This window comes from Nomia melanderi, chromosome 9 (genome assembly GCF_051020985.1).
Source record: "Nomia melanderi isolate GNS246 chromosome 9, iyNomMela1, whole genome shotgun sequence".
Lineage (NCBI taxonomy): Eukaryota > Metazoa > Arthropoda > Insecta > Hymenoptera > Halictidae > Nomia > Nomia melanderi.
The window spans coordinates 10,140,504-10,161,919 of record NC_135007.1 but is presented as its reverse complement, the minus strand read 5'-3'; the positions used below and the strand labels follow the sequence as shown (position 1 = coordinate 10,161,919).

The window sequence follows — 21,416 nt, the reverse complement described above, 5'->3', positions numbered from 1 at the left end:
CAAACAATATTTCATTCATATGAAAAATAGATAGATAACGTTCAGATTAATCGAATTCAGTTAAAAATTTCCATCACGAGTCTGACTCGATGTTATAGGAGGAACAGTTAAGTAAACGTAGATTTAGTCACGTACTTGCGATAAGTAGAAATGGCAAACAGCGAACAGACATTGAATTGCACGCGTACCTGACAAACATTTGATCGTAACTTTGAAAATTATTTAATAAACTATGAACAAGTCTTATCTTAAATCTTTTCAGCTTACTTCGATATCGGTTTCAGTCTAGATTGTAATTATAAAAAGGAAAGATTCCTAGAAATTTGTAGAAAGATTTTATTGGTCGGAAGGTTTTTGGACAACCGTAGATTTAATTCACTTGAACCTGTGTGAAGCATTTTGTTCAGATGTTTCATCACAGATGATGTGTGTCATCTGTATTGATATATGTATACATGTGGTAATACGAAATATATATATAGATGTTTAGTAATATGAAATATCTATACACACATGAATACCTAAAGCATACAGAAATAGCAGGAAGTTAAATAAATACATTCGAGATAGGATAAGGGCATACCGATGAAATTTTGCGATGACGCGAAGAATACCACGTGGGTATGCCGCACATGTCATGCGCAAGTATGTACATGAATATTGGACGTGATTCATCGCTTCATATAAGATAGTCGTAGGACGCGCGTTATAGCAAGTTCTCGGGCTTGAAGCACCTTGTTGCCCAAATGACGCAACCACGGGCGTGGATTCTCGGATACGTTTCGACTGAGATAATTAAGGCGAGCGGAAAAGAACGTTGCTCACATCTGGGCACTTTCAATAATTCGCGAATGATAAGAACCACTCTAATTGATAACATGACCACCTATTTACAAACGAGGCCATTTCTACTTCTAATGGGCCAGTTTTCTGTTTACCAGAAATTATTCTAATCGGCATTTACCGTCGATTGTCATTTTAAAATAACGAGTCACTTAACACGACGTTTGTATTATTACTGTTTAAATATTTCCAATTACACGCGAACGAGAAAGTAGAAAATTACAATGGAGAATGAATTTACATGTATGCGAGTTAGTATGTTTTTCTTTTTAATTAAGTGGTGGACTGGGAACGAGGGGTATTGATTTTTATTAATCCTTTGCATTCGGAAGTTTTTCACTAGATGTATTTTAGCATTTTCTAATGAGACAAAGACGATATCTTTTGAAACTAACTTGAAGAGAAACACGTACATTGAGGCACAAAGCTATTTTGTTTCAATATTTCTCAAACTGATGCATTATACGAGGTATAATATTAAATATCTAATTTTATAGTTTCACTGTATGAAGTCAAGTGGTGAGTGAGAGTCACCTCTCGAGTGTAAAAGGTTAATGTTTACGACTTCGAACGATGGTTAATCGGTATATATGTAAAATTGGACATAAGTAAAAAAGCAGAACATGAAAATGGAGTATGAATTTACATGCACGAGATTCAGCGGGTTTTAATTAGTTTATATTCGGGAAACGGGGGAACATCAGGTTTTATTAATATTTATGACTTCAAACGATTCCGCGCAAAAGCATAAACGTTCGTATTAATTTAAATGTCGAATACGTGTCTGCGTTTTCGTTGTGGCTAAAACGTAGGCAACGATCAAACATGATTTACTTGTTAAGCCTTCAAAAGAAGAGCAAACATAGGAGTGAGTTCTGACAGCGGTCGTCTGATTCTACTGACGCCAGCCGATTGTTTTACGCAGACTTTAATCAAGAAGCGGCTCGAAAGAAGTTCTGACACACGCAGGCTGACAGAAGGAAGACCAATTCGGCCGTGAACTATAAATTCCCAACAATAAATTCTAATTAATGGCTGTATCGTTGGAAATGGAAGACGCCGTCAAATAACAAAATTACATTGCACGGTCAAAAACATGCAGTCATCGATCTCGTGTCGCCTCTCGTCCTTGTAATCAAATTACATTAGAATCGTAATAATGGACTTAGACTTCCAAGAGAATCGTTATCGTGTTGTCGATGAATATTTGATTTCAACCCGACATTTCGTATGAGAAGCAATACAAATATTATCACTTAGTCTGCTTCTTTTCAATTGGCAATGTATTTCAAATTCTGTATGTTTTCCTTCATTTCTATTTTCTTTGAAACTAATATTAAGTTCGGTTAGAAATAGCCTCTATCTCATCGACAGATTTAATCATTTTGTTCGTGTGTCATCTACCACTGCAAAAATAGACCCGTAAATTGTCACCTGTAATGCAATGAACTTTCATTCGTAAATTGTTTAAAAGCATTATTCGTCAAAAGAGGATCGCTTTAAAAAGGTTTTAAAAGTTTGTAGGATTTAATATTTTAAAAACGAGACTTTATTTCAAACTAATATGGAAACTTACTTAATAAAAGAGGTAGATACGTTAATCTAACAGAAATTTATTCCATTTAAATGTTTACTAGCTGGAATCGTAAAACATCCAAAGAACTGGAGAACGTTCTTCCAGATTACCTTTTTATGACTTGACAAATTGCTTGTTCAAACTACAGTTCTCAATTATTCTAGCATCCTCGCAGACGAGGGAACAATTGTTCCTTCCGGGAAGAAATATCTTTTCCGTTAATTGCGATAATCGTCGGACGTAGTTTTTCCTTTTATCGACGGTAATTATAATTGCACCTAGATGTGTCCCAGATTTTTTTCGCGTTCAATTCGTTGATTCATCGTTGGTTGCATCACTATCACCATTGATAGTGAAACGTGTTAATTAGTCATCTTTTTTTAGTTCACGATACGATAGTGATGTTTATGAAAAAAAGAAATTAACGACATTTATAAGACTTCAGACGTGATAATTGACGATCCATTAACCATCCGCAAGTATGATGCTAATTTAACGTTAATGACACTTTTTCATTAACACAGAAAAATGGTGGGGTCGAAGGAGAGTCATTTCCATACATGACAAACGTTTATCAAAATGATACAAAAAATGTTTTTTTACACATACACATGCATGTTGTGATTCCTGCTCGACTAAAATACTCCAAGTTGCGAACTGTTTGTGTCTTGTTAATGACACACTGAAAAGAAACCTATCACGAAATGCATAATGAATGATATAGTTCTTATAATACTAACGTCATGTTTCGTCTCGTAACAGAACAAAATAAGGGCAACTAAAACTAGAGAAAGTAAAGAATATTTTCAAGTAATAAGAAAACTGTCTAATAACGCATTAATACAAACTCTGTAGAAAAAAAGCAAGAACTGCGTAAATTAAACAGCAAAAGAATGAAATTATCAGAGAAATAAACGTAGCACGATAGAAACTAAAATTAAACAGAAATATTTATGTAGTTGTCCTAATAAATTAGCTGTTCCAACGTTAACCATCTTTTTATCTTGTTTTCGTTGAATATCGTAAAATATATAACATAAGTAAAGATGAAATTGTAAGAAACATTGATTACAAATTCAAGTTAACATTCATAAATCGTTAAACATTATTCGAAAACTTAAATAAGTCCATAAATGTTTCTATGTTTTCTTTTTTAGGAAGCGTTCGCTTTCATTATCCCATTCTAGCGTACCTTCAATAGCGTAGAAGCGTTAAATCTACCCCCTGTAGTTAAAGAGCAGTTAGGACATGGCGCCAGCCACGCTATTTTCTTCGTTGGGGATATTTAATGAATGTTCTCGTTTACCTAGGGGTCAATGACAACGTTTGCGATGTCGGTACCGAAATGTTTTCCCAACTGTGTAACAGTTAATTATAGTTCATTCATTATTTACATTCCAGCCGCGAGAATTCTTCCAATATCATTGTAATCTTTATAGTGTTCCCTCCTTAATATCAATAGTAATTCTATATTTATAATACTTATAATAAATGAAAATGATCAGCAATGAAGAGGCATACTGACTAAGTTGCAATGAATCGCAAAACGAAGCAAATAATAACGAAGAAGATTTATGTGTTGCATTATCCATTATCTTTTCAAAATCCTTGAACAAGTAAATACATGTTTCCTTATATATATGACGCGTTAGATATATTTTTTGTATGGAATCGAGCCAGGTGTCTTGAAAATCAGTCTTGAGATAAGACAAGCAGATGGACGATTTAACGAAGAGCATTCACGAGTATGGTGCTTAGAATACACTATTCAAAGAACGTTATCGTTTATACTTGAGAGGAGATAATTTCAATAAAAAATGATATAAATCAAATTAATAAACGGAAATTATATAATTGACATAATTTGTAATTCAGAACTTTAGTGTACGTTCGTCGTTTATGTCTTTCTCTCGCGTTTATGTCACGTCAGTTAATTTATGATATCAAGATTTTTTTATTAAGTGTTATATTTAGGAAAAGAATCTGCTTTTGTTAAGATTTATTGTTAGATGAAATTAAGAAGCATGAGTTTATTCTAAGGTGAGCCTTAATCAAATTTGATTACATTGAATAATGATCACTTTTCAATATAAGAAGTTATACAGTCTTGTATCTTGGAAAATAATGAGGTAGATTGCGATGTGAAATATTTTACTGAATAAAGTTCGATTCTCAGTTCCGCTTTAATTGCACATTTAAAAGTTTGAACGGAAGTCTCACATGCGTCTAATTTTATTCATTTTGTGCAAACCGAAAGTAGTTTCATTGTATAATTACTTTTAGACTGTTTTATAAACAACAGAGCTTACACTTTAATGTAACATACAAATGATGATCATTATTGGACATTTACAAGTATAGGTACTTGCAGTATATTTTCTATTATATGACCGTGTAATATTTAGATAAGTAAATAAATTAAAGTGTTTAATTCATATACGCAACGTATACGTTAAGAACTGTGGGAATAATAAATTGGACCAACTCTTTTATAATTGCTCAATAGAGTTTTTGAAGGAAATATAAAAAATTATGTAATAATTACCTAAATATTTAAGGAATCTATAAGAAATATCCATTCATATTACAAAGTACTTTCTTATTTCGTTTATGATTGAATAAAGTGATCTAATCTTATCTGATATTACACACAGCATTATCTTTACATATATCATAACATTATAGGTTTCAAGGTTATTCGGTCGAAAGGTTTTGAAATTTTGAATCTTTGAGAAACGACATTATTGAATCATTGAACATTTGGCTTCTTCTCCATTTTAAGGCTTAAGGAAGTAGGAAGTACGCAAAACTCAAATTACTTCCCAATTTTCATTTAATAAACATTAAGTGTGTTATATTATATTATAATATATTTCATGTATAACCTGTGTTGAATATTATAATACACATTATAAAATATCTTAAAATAAATAGTTTTATCAACAGTGCCGGCCGTGATACCAGGAAAAGTAATATCTCCGATCGATAGATAGCATCTTCTAACATTCGGTTTACCTGTGTCACTCACAGTTTTTACCGGCAAATCAACGAGCGCAGATCTATTATTCAGTGTACTATCGATTTATGAAAATGTGATTGAAAAACAATATTATTGCTTTAATTGTTTTTAGACAGCGTTTCCACAATGTGCTTAACGTGGAATTTCTCCTTAATCAAGCAAAATGTGGTTGTGCAAATAGATATTTCTGTTTTCATTTATTTAGACGCACTATATAGTGTCTATATCGGATATATATATTATATTGTCTAAATTTACGCAATAAATACATAAAATCAACATTTTAGTGACGATAAATTATAAATTTCATTCATGCTTTTCTCCTGCATTGTTAGTGCACCTCCTGTGACATATTTATAATACGACACATTTCAATCAAGAATTTATAATTGTTGTATCCATAATTTGTAACTATTATGTCAATAATGTTTAATTCACAATTTTTATGTATAATTAAATATAAATAATATTGTGGTTACAGAATCATCCGTAACAGCTCCTAGATCGAACTAATATGAGAAGAATGTTAGATTAAGGGCGAAGAAATTAATAGAATTAAGTTGAGTCGATCCCTCGAGAATGAAAGAAAATATGGCGTCATTTCACACAAGCAAGGACCGCGTCCCTTCCATAATGCAGCACATTTCGGAGCCGAAGAGTAAAGAAACAAATTCGAAAAACGAAAGACTGCCAGAGACTGAGGACTTTTTGACGGTTGATGAGACTTATCGGAGTAGCAGAACGGAATATGTTCCTCGACTCATGTGGCCAGATTTAATAGCGCAAACTTTCATTCATGGTGGTGGTATTTATGGACTTTGGCTCATGTTTACGGAAGCAAAGCTTCTTACTAGTCTATGGGGTAAGCGTTCGAGTAAAGAAATGTTGTGTCCCAATAATAAATTTTAGCATCGATTCTAAAATGAAATTTTAGGTAATATCACCAAAGAAAAAATATTACAGATGAGTGTTTTAATTTATGAATAATAATATGATAGGCTTGAGAACAGCGTAATTATATAAGTTTGCGTGACACCGGCTGATAATAGTTGGCTAACAGACATTAAGCTCACTGAGAAATATATACAATTTTTTCATTTTTTCTTGTTACAAAAATGTTTATTCTGTAGAACATAGTTTCGATATATGATATTATTGCAATCATGTTTCAATAACAACTAGTGTCATTAGTTTGCAACGGAAGAGCAATAAAATATTAATCTTTCAACGGAAACTTAGTGTCGTAAAAATAGCGCGACGAAAAGTTATATACCGGAGACAAGAATATCACCGTTTCCTGTACGATTATTATTATTCTATAACATCGCATTTAGCTCTATATCATTCAAATCACGAGAACTATGCTCAGTATATTACCTAGATAATTAACTCTCACTTTCTCGTTATAACAGTGATTAACGATCACTTGTTTAAAATTGATTGATACACATAATTAGAAAGATTCTGACATACGCAGATAAAATCATGAATTGCCACTAAGAAATTACTGAAATTATTGAAATTCAGTGTACTATTTTCAAATTAAAGTCGAAATTTCGAATAAGAATAATTCGACTTTGAAATCAATAAGAATTGAATTTTTCATTTGAATTCTAAAACGAATTTTTTAATGAAATATACAGATTTCTTGTATAATATATTTATGCGAACAGAAAAGTATGCGCGGGAATTGTCAACCGATTATATGAATCGACAGTTATCTGCATTTTATTGTTCTCGTGTATAAACTTACGTTGTAATTCGAGAACAGTTTGTCAAGCGGCAGGAAACCGTTAAAAATAAATCGATAGAGTTTCATGAAAAAAGTTAAGGATGTTAGAGTGTTTAGTGTATTTCAGTGTCCTAATAGATTCCATACATTCGAATTAAAAATACGCATACACTCGATTTAAGTCAGAACTGTAGGCACGAATAACGTATCGTTTTAAAACAGAAGTTATAATTATATCTGATATGCTCTTCCGCAGCGTTCGTGACTATATACACTTCCGCATTCGGTATAACCGCCGGTGCTCACAGACTCTGGGCTCACAAAGCGTACAAAGCGAAATGGCCGTTGCGATTGCTTCTGGTCTTTCTTTTCACGATAAGTGGACAGGTATTCATTCCAAGTTACTATTTTAAGTTACTTACTCTTCGTTTCGGAGCAGATCATCTCTGAAAGGAATGCTGGTCTAATTAGTCAGTTTTCCATTCGTCAACACGTAACTAATCAAAATTATAAACAAAACACGTAGCCAAAGACCTCTTTTGCCCTTGTGCCGTTCTAAAACTTATCCTTTGTGCAATGTACCGTAGTTGGAAAATCATAGAAAATGAAATTATTAATGACAAATAATAATTTATTAGATTTTAAATGATCTTCCTATGTAATTATAAATGTATTGAATTGATCCTCAAGTTTCTAATGTTCTGAAATTGAATATATTTTCAAATCAACATGTACAGTTCACGTACATTGGACTTCAACAACAAGCCAAACTCCAAGCCTTATCATTTTCAGAACAGTTTGTTTGCTCCCCTAAGTTGCTGATCTATATGATAAAAATCATACAGACTAACCAATCATCCATACGGGTGGCAAATAAAAAATACTAAAAATACAGAGCTAACTGTTTCAGCTGATAGCGCGGTAATTTTGGAGGCTATAGTGTTGTCTTGGTAATTATAGTATTAGCGTGAGGATTACATTTGAGAGTTGCAATAAAAAATTAAAATTCACCTACTTTGGGAACTACTTCCCAGCTGTGCTGAGTGCGTTAATTAGTTTGTCTAGAAGTGGTAAAATTTGGTATTTGTATTTTCTCTTTACAGAGGCACGTGTACGCGTGGGCGCTGGACCACAGGGTGCACCATAAGTATAGCGAAACCAATGCCGATCCCCATAATGCGAAAAGAGGTTTCTTCTTCGCCCATGTCGGTTGGCTGTTCACGACGCCACACCCCGATGTTATTGCAAAACGAAAAAGTATCGACATGAGCGACTTAGAAGCTGATCCCATCATCATGTGGCAGAAAAGGTAAGAAAACTCGTATCTTATAAAGAAATCGAAAACATTGTGTGTCAAGTTTCAACCCTTTACCTTGACCAGCAAGGTAATTACTGAAAAAGAACAGAATTTTGTTATATTTTTCCTCTTCATTCTAATCTAAATGAAAGAAATTGCATATATACACAGAATATTTTTACTTACTCAACGAGCTATCGATTGGTTAACACGTTGAATGCCATGGGGGTGCACCGGTGACCTCCAACTAAATCGAATAGTTCACTTAAAGAAAACATTTCTATATTATAAATAATGCTACCTAATACGGTGACATTCAGCTAGATAAACGTGTAATAATCATAATGCAATACAATTAAACGATTTAGTATTATACTTTTTCCATTGTGTGTAGTTCGCTCGATGAAATCGTGCGGCGTTCAACGTGTTAAGTTATAATTGTTAATTATAATTCATTTGAAAGACACTTCTGTTTTTCTTACCGATACCTAATCGATGCCATTCTTATTCGTAGACTCTATATTCCACTATTCTTCTTGCTGACCATCGCGCTTCCGGTCAGCGTGCCATGTTACTTCTGGTCAGAATCATTGTCGACTTCTTTCTGGGTGAACTTCAATTTCCGGTTCTGCGTGACCCTCAACGTAGCCTTCTGCGTGAATAGCGTGGCACATATGTGGGGCCACAAACCATACGACAAGTAAGTCTCCTCTATCCTGTAGATCGGAATCGAAAAAATAACCAGCCTTTTGATATTTCTTACTCTTTTAATTTATCTTATATCGATATAGAATATAATTAATCAACGCATTGCGCACCAGATAATTTGATACTCATGCCTGGTACACTATCTACATATTTTTTGTGCAAATTATTTTTTTTTTTTATTTAGAAAGTACATTAATTTCAGTAGAAATTACATTAATTTCCAAATGCTCGTTAATTCAACATTTTTACTGAAGATCCGTCCGGAATGTGTTCGTAATGCATCTTCTATATTTCATTACTACGGGAATATCATTTTCTCATACGTATAGTAAATGAGTAATTAACAAAATTTTGCAAATGAAAATTTTGTTCATATTCTCAGGCACATCTCTCCAGTGGAGAACACGGTGGTCTCCATAGCAGCGCTGGGCGAGGGCTGGCATAATTTTCACCATGTGTTCCCGTGGGATTACAAGACGGGAGAACTAGGAAACTATAGTTACAACTTAACTACAGGCTTCATCGACACTTTCGCGAATATCGGATGGGCGTTCGACCGGAAATACGTGTCTCCAGGCATGATCCGACGAAGGGCAAATCGAACTGGCGATGGCAGCCATATTTGGGGCTACGGTGACGTCGATATCCCTGTCGAAGATCTTCAGGAATTGAAACAGATGAATTAGAATGAAATGTAATCTATTGTTCATAAACAGTATTCGCTTCAATTGTTATTTTTTTTAAAGTGGGCCAAGGAGAAGACAATCGATAGACAAAATCTCTTAGGTGGTAATATAGATGAACAATATGTGCTGTAATTCTGGTGTAGTCGGTTAGAACTTGAACTTTGAGACGCACCGAGTTTTATATAGAATATACGAAGACACAAATATTAAAAATCTATTTTCCACGATCGATTGGTGTAATATTCGAAGAAGCTTTTAATCCTTAACTACTATAGGATACTCGTTAGAGTGTATTTATTTTACTGTTAGATTGATAGTTCTATTGTGTTTCGAAACATATATATATACATTCAAATGTGATCATAGGTATTTATTGTGAGATATTTGAAAGTCTAGCATGTTACGGGGCAGCCTATTAATAGTTATCGAATGGCGAACTTCGAATACATTCCGCCTGGATTTGAATTTTACATGGCAACCGGTTCTCGCGTTCCCAAATGCTATGACGTTGAAATGAGTCATGGTCATGCGCTTTAGCAGTGATAAAGGGTACAAAGTGTGACTGGAGTCGTGAAGAATGGAGACCAGTTCACAGTGAATTTCAAATTTCTCAATAGAAAAAATTATATTTGAATAACATACGTAGAAAAGATTGCAAATCTGGAAAAACTAATTCTTAAACATCGATAAGATAAAATATATTCATCTCCACGCCGAGAAACATTGGAATGATTAACATTAACATATTGCTGACCAGTTAAATAATACATGTTCCTGGTTATTTTCATAAATCAATTGTAAATTGTCAACATTTGAATGATTAAATCGTAATTGAAATGTTACTGGCACAGAAACAACTTAGATATACAATTTCGAACACATTGTATTATTGTAATCATAGGATATACAATGGTTTATGTACGGCTAATATTTAACGCTAAAGTACGTTCGCTGCGAGGGCGCTCTTTACCAAGTGTGAATCGCAGAAATTTTCCACACGAGAGCTGCAACAGAAATGCCATTATTTAGGGAATCTGCCGGTTCCTCTCGGCAGGGCGATTCTGTTGTGCTTCCAGCGATTCCGAGAAAAACCCGTGCGTTACCTCGAAAATATCGAGAGGGATGATGCAAGGACGTAGGAGTTTTAAAATGTTCCCTTCATTTAATTGTTCAAAAATTGTTAAAATCGATCTGTGAATAAACACGTGTTAATTCGTGACTGGTCAACAATGTGTTAATAATTGTTTGTTGAAATAAAGAAAACTGATGAAACAATACGATAGCAAAAAAGTTTCTAATAAATTGACTAAAGAGAAGCAGTATGGAATTTGATTATTGCTGCTTTGTTTCCCTTCATGATTGATTGATTCTGTTTGACGTTAGCGTTTGTTTGATGTTTATTTACGTGTAATATTCATTTTGATTTATTCCACTGTCACGTTGTTGTGCTTCATTCCTACTTGTCTCTATTCATTTTTCGCCTAATCCCCACTCTATCAGAGAGCTACTATAAATAACTGTTATTAAGAATATGAAAAACCAACGTGACATGCTGCTACTGTCCTGACTATAAAGTTATAAGGATTACACACCATCAATAGAAAACCGTTTACTTCAAAGCTTTTGGATAGCGTAAAACTGAGCGAAACAGCGACAAGCATGCGTTTAAAGAACGTTTTTTCTGATGAAACTAAGTAAATCGCTGGCGATTAAGAAACTCGATGAATGTCGATGTTAACGTGAATTCGTTGTATTACGTACACGCGACGATGAAAACAGAGGAAGTGACAGTGTAAAATGAATGGTAATGAAATTCGAACGTAGGTCATAGGGTTAATCGACGTGGCTGAAAACCGACGTTCATTGTCATAGTTGGTCTCGGATCTTCTAAAAGCTCGTTTCGTGGTAGAAAGAGCCAGGTAAATTTCATCGAAGTGGATTGCTTGTTGTATTGATCTTTCAATATCACGATTTCTTGTCTTAAATCGTAAAAATATCATCCCGTATCAGAGTATGAATCGGGAATTCGTCGACTCAAAGTCAATGTGAACTTTTAAACGAGGAATCCTACAGGTCTTTCTTCAAAATCGAAGTTTAACACTTTAAGTTTCGTTACAGAAGTGTGATCGAGATTTTCAGTGCTTCTTCTCTGATAAAATACATACAGGGGAATTAATGAGAGATCCGACAACTATTCAAGCATTTTCTTTTCGATGATCGTTTCCACTTTTCAACTTGTATTTGAGTTTGATGGAATTTTGTTTGCTTCTGGTCCAGCATGTCCAACGAGAAACCCGCTAAGAGGCAGGAGATAAACTGGGGAGTGGTGTTGTGGTGCATTCATCTGCACGTTCTTGGATTATACGCTGCGTGGCTGATGTTCACTTCTGCCAAATGGATGACTGTTTTCTTCAGTAAGACATTTAATAAAATTACTGTTACTAGAATTGAGATTACTGCTGGCGTTGGTTAAGAATGTACGGGCAATTAATCGAATTCAAAAAATTCGAAAAACTCAGTATTCCCTCACTTACAAAGATCTGGTTTCTCAAAATTCGATTTCAGCTTGTCTTTGAAATGCATCATATCATGTTCATAATATAAACATTGCAGAAATATCTATAAATACTTGAAATAACCAATGAATGTTAAAACAATTTTCGTTCAATGAAAAAAAAATTTAAAGAAAAAAATATTCAGTCTTACACCTTACAGATTAAAATACTTCATTCTTAACGAAATATCTCTTTAGGGAATTCTAAATTTTTTCAAGGTGAACGTATTTCCATTATTAAGTACCACTATTAATATCCTATTTGTGCTACTTTACATGTATATACTGATCTTCTATTAAATACATTATAGAACAAATAAGTGTATCAACGGTAATTGCATTAACAATTTCGTTTGAATTGTAAACTGTAGTGTAGTGAAAAAATCAGTTAGTGCAAATATCTGTTCATACTTTTCTTTCACTAAAACAACCAAGTTCCTTTAACAATCAACTGAATAATTCTAAATGCTAAAAAGCATGAAAGTTTGTCGTGCTAATACGTTTGTCAGTCAGTACGTATTTTAATAATCTGAAGAAACGATGTTTTCCCCGAATTCCAGCGCTTTTCATAACATTGCTCGGCTGCCTTGGAGTGACCGTGGGCGCTCATAGATTATGGGCTCACAGGACCTTCAATGCGTCGAGTTCACTTAGGCTTTTCCTCATGTTGGCTCACACCCTCGCCGGGGCGGTAGGTATCTCAAGGCCGTTGTGTCAATCGAACGTTTGGATGGTCGCCTACGTCGCAAGTGTAGGGCTATAATTAGCGGTTCTTTTTCTGAAAGAATTCGATGCTTACAGGGAACGATCTACAACTGGGTGCTCTACCACAGACTACATCACAAGTACTACAAAACCGACAAAGATCCCTACAATCACAAAAAAGGGTTCCTGTACAGTCACTATCTGGGGAACTTCTGGACGCCGAAAGTCGATTTTGAACAGGCAAAGAAAGAAATTGACATGCGTGACATGGATTCCGATGGATACGTTTGGCTGCAGCACAAGTAAGATCCGTTTTTGGTACAGATTTTTGCTTCGTTGCGGGCTGAAATTGAAAATTTAATGTTCTTTATGGACTAGAGTGAAGAGTTAATATCCTTCGTAAGCTTCAACGGACGCAGATTAGAAACTACAACTATCTAAACGGATAAAATAAGGAAAGAAGAAGTCTGATTGATTTAATTAGGAACTAATTTACGCGCGGGATATCTCGTAAAGATTTCCACTCGTCTGATCTTTTGAACGAGATATTTCAGGCGTCTCTTCACAGCACTATCTAACGAATCATAGAATATTTTGGGACTGTTGATTCCTATTTTTCACTGGTCGGGCATTTATTGCCACGCTATGGAATGCTACGTGAAAACAAATGTTATGGACTCGATGTAGAACTGGGATATTCAGATCAACGTCATTTGACATATAATATTAGAGTTTAAATATTGATGCAAGACGTCTAGTTTAAAATATCAAGCAAGCGATTTCGAGTTACGAGATATCTTATTTAAAAATGAATGAGCGAAAGCGAAGTTCGATTAATTTCTATCTACTCCTTAATTACTATTACTATTCTTTAATTATTAATAATTATTATTTCGTCATATTCCATCCAACTTATCTCTCATTATGATACAATAATCGATTGTCACGATGATAGAATATTTGAATAATTGAATTAGCGTAATATTTACGTTTATTATATTGACACAAATTTTCAGTCCATCTGATTTCATATTTATAGATTCTACTGGATAATCTTCGCTATAGTTGGAGTGCTACTACCGCTGAACGCACCATTAGAGTATTGGGACGAGTCGTTAGGGTTGACTGTACTGATTACTGGAATTCTACGGTTCGCCATTACATTGAATGTATCGTGGTTGGTGAACAGCGCAATGCACATCTGGGGCACCGGCGAGAACAAGTTAATGTCCATTTTTGATACTATCAGTTTAATGTACAAGCTCTACTTCAAAATGCCGAAGAGCCACGGTACCGTTGTTATCGACAGCCACGGTGTGCATACAAAATGAAATAAATCAAAATTACTATTGGTCAGACGACGTGTATAAAATATTGAGGACCATTCAATGAATCCGCAAAATTAACGAAATACATACATCATATCAACTCTACAAACATATTTTAAATTTCGCAATTAAAACATTGGCAATCCAGTAGTGTCCGGGCGTGTTTTCATATTTACTTATTTATATAAGTGAATTGTTTTCCTAAATGTGTATCAGTTATAGTGTATACATTTGTGCACATATTATTCACGATTTATAGAATCTATTAACACCATATTATTTAAGTACTTCATTTTAATATAGATGAGGACGCTATTGACCAGTTATGGTAGAAAAGAGTACCACTAAGGGTTAAAAGAAATTTAATAATTTTAGTTTCTCGAGAGACCATTTCTACCGTTGTAAACATAAGCGAGACATTGTTACTTGTTCCATTCGTTGATTACAATATGTAATTTAACAGTAAGATTTTCTGATGTCGCAGTTCATGATGTTAATTCATTCGTCTATTGTATACGTTTATGATGGTAACGTTTCAAATGGTTTTGTTGTGAACCAATAGAGGTCAGCAGTTGCTACCTTTATTAAACATTTATGTATCTTCTAATTATCGTCCATTTTAAAATCATGAACAATGACTTAGCAATAAAAATATATGACTGAATTGAAAAAGAACAATTAATTAACTTATTAGTGATAAATAGGAATATGTTTTTGTTAAGAAACGATTGACAAATGATACTACACAATATAATAACGGTTAATGCTATCTTTATAATTCTTTTAACTCTTTAGTGTCCTTTTTGACTCAACCACGTTTTTTTTTCTTAATATCATTTTCCTTTGTGTTTAACTTTGCATCTTCGTTTCGTCAAGGATTTTTTTAGATTTCAATATGGTATAAAGAAATTGTTGCTAGACAATGTGTTTCTATTTTTTTTTTTTTTTTTTTATTAAATTTCAAATGTGTGGATAAACTGAGGATCGCAGTGCCTTAAAGTTGGCTATACAAGATGAGAATAATGTATTGATTTTCTTACTGTTATTACAGCGATCCTCGTTTCGACCTAGGTCTATTTTTCATTACGAAGTCCAACTGGCTAACCTACCACTACATGGTTCCCTGGGATTGGAAGAATGGCGAATTCGGTACATACAACAAAGGCTGCAGCACATTCTTCATAAAAATGTGGAACGAACTCGGATTCGTCGATCACTTGCTATCAGTGACCACACACGACTTGAGAGCAATTCTTCACGATGTAACAAACAAGAAAACATCATTGCAGGAAGGACTGGATGAGTTGAAGAAAATTTCTCAGTATAAAGCTGCCAAAGACCATCTTAAATTCCAGTTGTAGAAATAATATTCCTAATATGATTTGTTGAAGTTTAAAATTTCAAATATCATCTCTCACATTATATACAATGATTAATTATGTTATTAAATTGTATTAATCCCTGTTCTACTAGTCTTGAAACTGATCAAGCTCGTCCATAAACATAGCTAGCACAGAACAATTGTTTTAAACGTCGATCAGTTACTTACGTGTATGTTGTTCTTAAAACAAAATAAAGTTAAGTACGCGTTTAACACTAACTGCACCGCAAATCGGTCAAATGACCGGGTTTTAAATTTTATTGTAAATTATACGTTTTCGTTTGTTCATTTAATTTGATATCAATTCCTGTACTGCGTGATTAATAGATTTTTCGATGTTTGTCTTTCTGTTTGTTTCTATTTCCACTTGGAAAAATCGAATTTTATTTCGTAGTCAGTTATTTGACTGGTTACAGTAGGAATGGATATATACAAACTGTCGGTACGGTTAGTGTTGATATTCCTCAATACATATAATATACCTCAAATGCAATAAGAAATAGAAATTAATTTATTATCAGTTTACGAATGATAATTATCTTTTCCAAGCAACGAGAAAGGCTATCAACGCTTAAGGTATACCATTGGAATGACTCATCAACAGTTCTGAAAGTGACCTTTGGAAGGTCGAACTTTTGGAATAACCTTTAATCCTATAACCCTGACTCGATTACTGTAGATCCATATCTATACATCTTTTCTTTTCTTTTCTCTTAATTTAGAATCGTGATTCTTTTTTCACAGTAATTAGTATTTCGAAACCTAAAGATTATTATTCCAATCGTATGAAAAATAATACAACAAAGAAAGTTTATTATTACAAAAATTATAATTACATTGCTCTAAATCATAATTAATGTAGTTTAATTTATACTTCTAAAAAATGTGTTCCTATATATTTTCGCCTATCCATATATATTCGACAATTGTAGAACACAACCGACTAAACGATATCACTTATTTCGCTATGAACAAATTTTATTTATGTCATGAAAAAGGAAACAAAGGAACGAGGAAAGTATTCAGTTCGTACCGTGCTGTACCTTTATTTGAAAGAAAATAATCAAACACATGCAGTTTACAAATTTCCCTGAACACGAGAGCAAAGCGAACAAGAAACGGATTTACCAACTTAAGATCAATGGAAAATTCAAATTATGGCAGAAAGGGAATCAAACCACCCCTGTACGATCTTGTAACAAAACAGAATATATTTGTATCTTTATCCTGGTAACAGCACACTTTTCTTTAATGTTAATATTAATCCTTAGAGCTAGTCGTGAAAGTTTATCGAGTCCCACACTGTTTTACACCGCAAACAGACACATATATATATATATATATATATTTTTTTTTTATGTATATAATTTTTCTTAGAAAAAGTGGATGTGTGTGCTGTGCGTTTTCTATGTGTGTACGCATTACCCATTGAGAAATTCCACGGACGCGTGAAAATAGGGTAAAAAAGGATGGCAGTCAGTGGAATTCGAATAACCCCTTGCCATACAATATGGTATTAAACTCAGGAGGAAGATATCAAACAAAAATTATAAAAAGCAAATGACACTACATTTTTTAGAGTTTAAATTGAACTTTACTTTTTTGTTGAAAAAAAAACTTGGAAACCATTAATAAGTAAACATGGATATAGATGAATATAGAATACTCTTTTTTATGCGGTTAATTATTAATACTAGAAATACCGAGCAATCAAATTGCCTGATTGAAAAGGCATTTCTTAAAATTTCGATTGATATATTAATGCACACTTTAGAATGCAAATTAGTGAACCAAGTTATAAAAAGATTTCTGAGAAAAGTGTGCCTGTCTTTTTGAAAATTGTAAAAATAGAAGTTCAAGATAGGATATTTTGACCTGTTCGGTAATTCTGGCGTTAATGACGACGTAATTCTAGGAAGTGCAGTTACAACAGAAATTATAAGGCAAGGGATTAAAGCATTCAACACCTCCGCGTCGACATTGTACGTTCTGAATCGCCACGAAATGACCGAAAACGCCCCGCATTTCCGGTGTGTCGTCCACTCGTAAGCCACGACGCGAAAATCATACGTTCGGTGTATGGCATTCCGCACTCACGCAATTCGGGACAAAAACTAAAGAGGAGAGAAGACATCAATTTCTATGGAAGTAATAAAAATTGCAAGGGAATTAGTTTAAAGAGGACAAATGGTTTCCATTCATTCAATTCCAGGCCTACCTGGAAACGAAAGTTTCTCGTCCGATGTAATCAGTTTTACTGGAATGAAATTACAGTGACGAGTAGGAAGGAAATAATTCTAAAAGAAAGGTGATTAACACCTTCCGTTTTGTGGTTTTGTTTCATCGTGGCAAGGACGGAGATATAGAAGTCTGTTTTATCGAAGTATTTGAAAATATTACGTCAACTATGCTTATATTATGGAAATTAGGACGAGGACTCTGAAAGCTGTAGTAATACTTTCGAAAGCTTCTGAGCATTCCCTTTTTCATCTGTCCACGGAACACAAATTTATTGATACATGTTTATTTATAGTTAACATATAGAAATAATAAAGAAGGTATTTAGCTTGTAAAAATTTAATTGAACTCCGAAGATCGTAGTAGAGATTGTTCAGAAGAATCAACTAAAAAGTAATTTGAAGTTACACGGCATCTCCAGTCTATTCGTGTACGCGGTAGTATTTTCGATAAATTAAACTTAAAATTAAGATCTATCGAAGTTGACATTATCAATGTTTACAAAAATAGTCGGCACATTATTCATTGAATGCAGTCGCTATATACATCTTCGAACTCATCTTAGAAAACGTAACAAATAGGCAATAATTCAAATACACAGTGCCATTTTAGAAAATTACTGAAATCTCTTGAAATAAGAATGTAAAAAGATCGAAATGTTTTATTAAGTTTCCTCCATCGTTGCGAATAACTTTCATTTGAAACATTTTTTCGTATTCTCAATAATCACGGAGATATATGCGCGTACACGAATAAACCAAACGTACAGCATACTTTTATTTGATTCAAATAGTCTTGAAAAATCGCTTAATTCTCTATTAATAGTTTCGATTAAGACGTTGCGCCGATCAAAAGCGTATTAATAGGGTTAGCAGAAAGTGTACAATAGTTTTCGTTCTTTTTATAATAATCATGATTTTTTTTCGCATTTTATGGTTCTGCAAGGTGGTATATTGCAAATGATGATACAAATCACATGTGTAAATCGCTACTACATACAGTAATACACTATTAAAGTAAAAAAAAAAAAAAAATGTTTTGTTGCGTTCATTTCTAACCCATTTAATAGGCGATTATATAATTTCGTTTGGTACAGACTGTCGTCGAGTGCAGACCTTCTGTTATTCACACATTAATCCAATAAACTGACAGAATTAATTAAGAATGCGTTAATGGTCTTTACATCCTAGAAAGCGTGAAACATCGCCTTGTCTTCTGCGTTCAGGTACCTGATAAGCTTTTCATAAGCTCGTTACGTTTGAAACTTGATGCAATGTGTCTAGTAACTCTGCTACATCGTACAGTAACTGTCCCCGTTATATTCAAGCAACAAATTTTCTTTTACAATACAGAATAGTGCCAATTCGTAAATTCATTACAGAAGGAAAGAAATAAGACTAATACAAATACGAAAACAAAATATTTCAGTTTTATAAGCTTTATAATTAAGTTTTCTTGAATCTAAACGAACACGTCACAATTAAATGTTCGTACCAGGAAACAATTGAAATAAGTGTCCCATTTTCAACTTTTGTTAATCTCGGGAAAGTTCAGATGATGTGCTGGATAGTATAAAAGCGTAAGTAAAAATAAACAAAAAGAAAATAAATGAAATCAATACTTCGTGAACATGAAACATTCCATTCTTCGTCACACCCATCGATTTATAGACAATATAATCCTGATCGTATAAGGTTAGGATGAGTTTCGTTCAAGGATCAATTATTGATACATCCGATACTAGGATTTTGAACGATGAGAGCATATTTCGCCTGCGATACACACGTCCTCTGGAAACGTCACATTTAGTTATTTAAACTTATGGGAAGCCTGAAGGGCTACCAGCGCCGAAAGGGGTAAGTGACGCTTACCAGAATACGGCAAAGTGTTTCTTTCGAAATAAATAGTCCTGCACCGACAGTACTTGCTGCTCCGTGTTTGTTCGCCTCGAAATTGATCAACAAACAACGGGAGAATATTAAATAAAGTTACTACTAACCGAGTGTAAACGCTGATAGGTAAACTAAAGAGGAAATGGGCGGTTACTTTACGATTTGCAGGCTCCAATAAAGTTCATTTGGCGGAATCTCATCACCCACGGGGCAAACTAACGAACTATGTGTATCATATAAACTATGTCTGAATCATTCAGAAGGATCGTCGAAAGTGTTTATATCGTTGTAATCTATAACGTAAGAGGTCTTTGACTTTCCCTGGAATCATTGAGGACGTTCAGAACTTACCAAATGATCCATTTGAATCAGTCGCGTAGTCACAGGGCTAACTTCATTCAGCTTTTTGAGCAACGTGTGCTGTTAATCCCAGTTACAATTCATTTTCATCATGTGGTTATATTTCATATTGTATTATGAATATTTACATGAATCGTTGCCACAGTGGCTGCTTGTATATCAATTTTGCTCTGGCCATAACATGTATCATATTTATAATTAATATTACAACTTAGGGTATTCAAAATAAGATACAGAGTATGGATCAATTAACAGAATAGTATTTGAGCAATTTCCCAGAAAATCGAATGTAGCTAGCATTCCCGCAACCACGTGACTACAAAATATTAAGTGATACCCCAAATTTTTTTGGATAGCCCAACCCGGCCCCGTCCTAATAACTGTACAAAGTTGGCCGCCGTTCATTGCACGGCACAACGGTCGGCTGTTTGGCGGATCTTCCCTAGTGGTTTTTCTTTAGGGAATGTATTACCATCGTCTGGTTCCTGTCTTCTTGTGTCTGATCTTTGTCACCCCAGCCCCAAAGTTCGTGGCTACCGTCGCCCGTTCTTTCCACCCGTTTCTTAACCATGTCCACGGGAATCACCTTCAAGTCGTACGCCAGACCAAGCTTGGCGCAGAGGTCGATGAAAGCTGTCGTGATATTGAATCTGTAATTGCCTAACTCGGCCGTTTTGTAGTCCCATGGGAACACATGGTGGTAGTTGTGCCAGCCCTCGCCAAAAGCTGTAAGGGCCACTCCTTTGTTTTCAGCTGGGTTGATATACCTGGAATTATTTAATTAAACATTTTTTAATAACAGTAATACTCTTCCTTCATTCTATTTGAATTGAAATTCTATTATTACGTATTTCTTATGGTTGTTCGAATTGCAACTCTATTATTTCACCTGTATTGTTTCTAGAAATTAAGCTTGGGCAATCCTTTATTCATACATACATTTTTTATCATTCCTCCAATCAACGCATAGTAAGGGACATCGTTGGAACAAAATCGTGTACAAGTTTAAAGCGTGAGATTAGTAACCTGTTCTCCCTTGTTACGAAGTAATTCCCAAAACCGTACTTGCTGTATTACTACAGAGTGTTGTAACTCGT

General features: G+C 34.1%; 3 protein-coding genes and 1 long non-coding RNA gene across 8 annotated transcripts in view; 2 read left to right on the top strand and 2 right to left on the bottom strand.

Moving 5' to 3' along the window:
• Positions 1-6,017: 6,017 nt before the first annotated feature.
• LOC116432816 (acyl-CoA Delta12-desaturase) lies at positions 6,018-11,136 on the top strand. Its single transcript, XM_031990222.2, has 5 exons — positions 6,018-6,300; positions 7,427-7,557; positions 8,274-8,479; positions 8,982-9,167; positions 9,558-11,136. The coding sequence occupies exons 1-5, from the start codon at positions 6,018-6,020 to the stop codon at positions 9,859-9,861; spliced, it is 1,110 nt and encodes a 369-aa protein (XP_031846082.1). The 3' UTR covers positions 9,862-11,136.
• LOC116432820 (uncharacterized) lies at positions 6,295-11,593 on the bottom strand. Its single transcript, XR_012999345.1, has 5 exons — positions 11,454-11,593; positions 8,950-9,183; positions 8,654-8,731; positions 8,186-8,562; positions 6,295-7,616 (listed from the first exon to the last, which is right to left on the bottom strand). It is a non-coding gene; the product is annotated as an uncharacterized LOC116432820 (long non-coding RNA).
• A 21-nt stretch (positions 11,594-11,614) lies between these two features.
• Positions 11,615-19,133, top strand: LOC116432817 (acyl-CoA Delta-9 desaturase). 3 transcript variants are annotated; one of them, XM_031990227.2, is made up of 6 exons: positions 11,615-11,780; positions 12,139-12,275; positions 12,976-13,106; positions 13,217-13,422; positions 14,160-14,342; positions 15,500-19,133. In XM_031990227.2, exons 2-6 carry the CDS (start codon positions 12,140-12,142, stop codon positions 15,807-15,809), a joined length of 966 nt encoding a protein of 321 aa, XP_031846087.1. In that variant the 5' UTR covers positions 11,615-11,780; position 12,139; the 3' UTR covers positions 15,810-19,133. The 3 variants fall into 3 exon arrangements, with proteins under 3 accessions (XP_031846087.1, XP_031846089.1, XP_031846088.1); XM_031990228.2 differs by lacking the exon at positions 11,615-11,780 and adding an exon at positions 11,787-11,934; XM_031990229.2 differs by lacking the exon at positions 14,160-14,342.
• The window catches only part of LOC116432814 (acyl-CoA Delta-9 desaturase), a 30,690-nt gene continuing 26,133 nt past the window's right edge, over positions 16,860-21,416 (bottom strand). For all 3 annotated transcript variants that reach the window (XM_031990217.2, XM_031990218.2, XM_031990216.2), the window contains exon 6: positions 16,860-21,086. In XM_031990217.2, the coding sequence (XP_031846077.1) occupies positions 20,762-21,086 (325 nt within the window). In that variant the 3' untranslated portion in view covers positions 16,860-20,761. The remainder of the gene's footprint in view (positions 21,087-21,416) is intronic.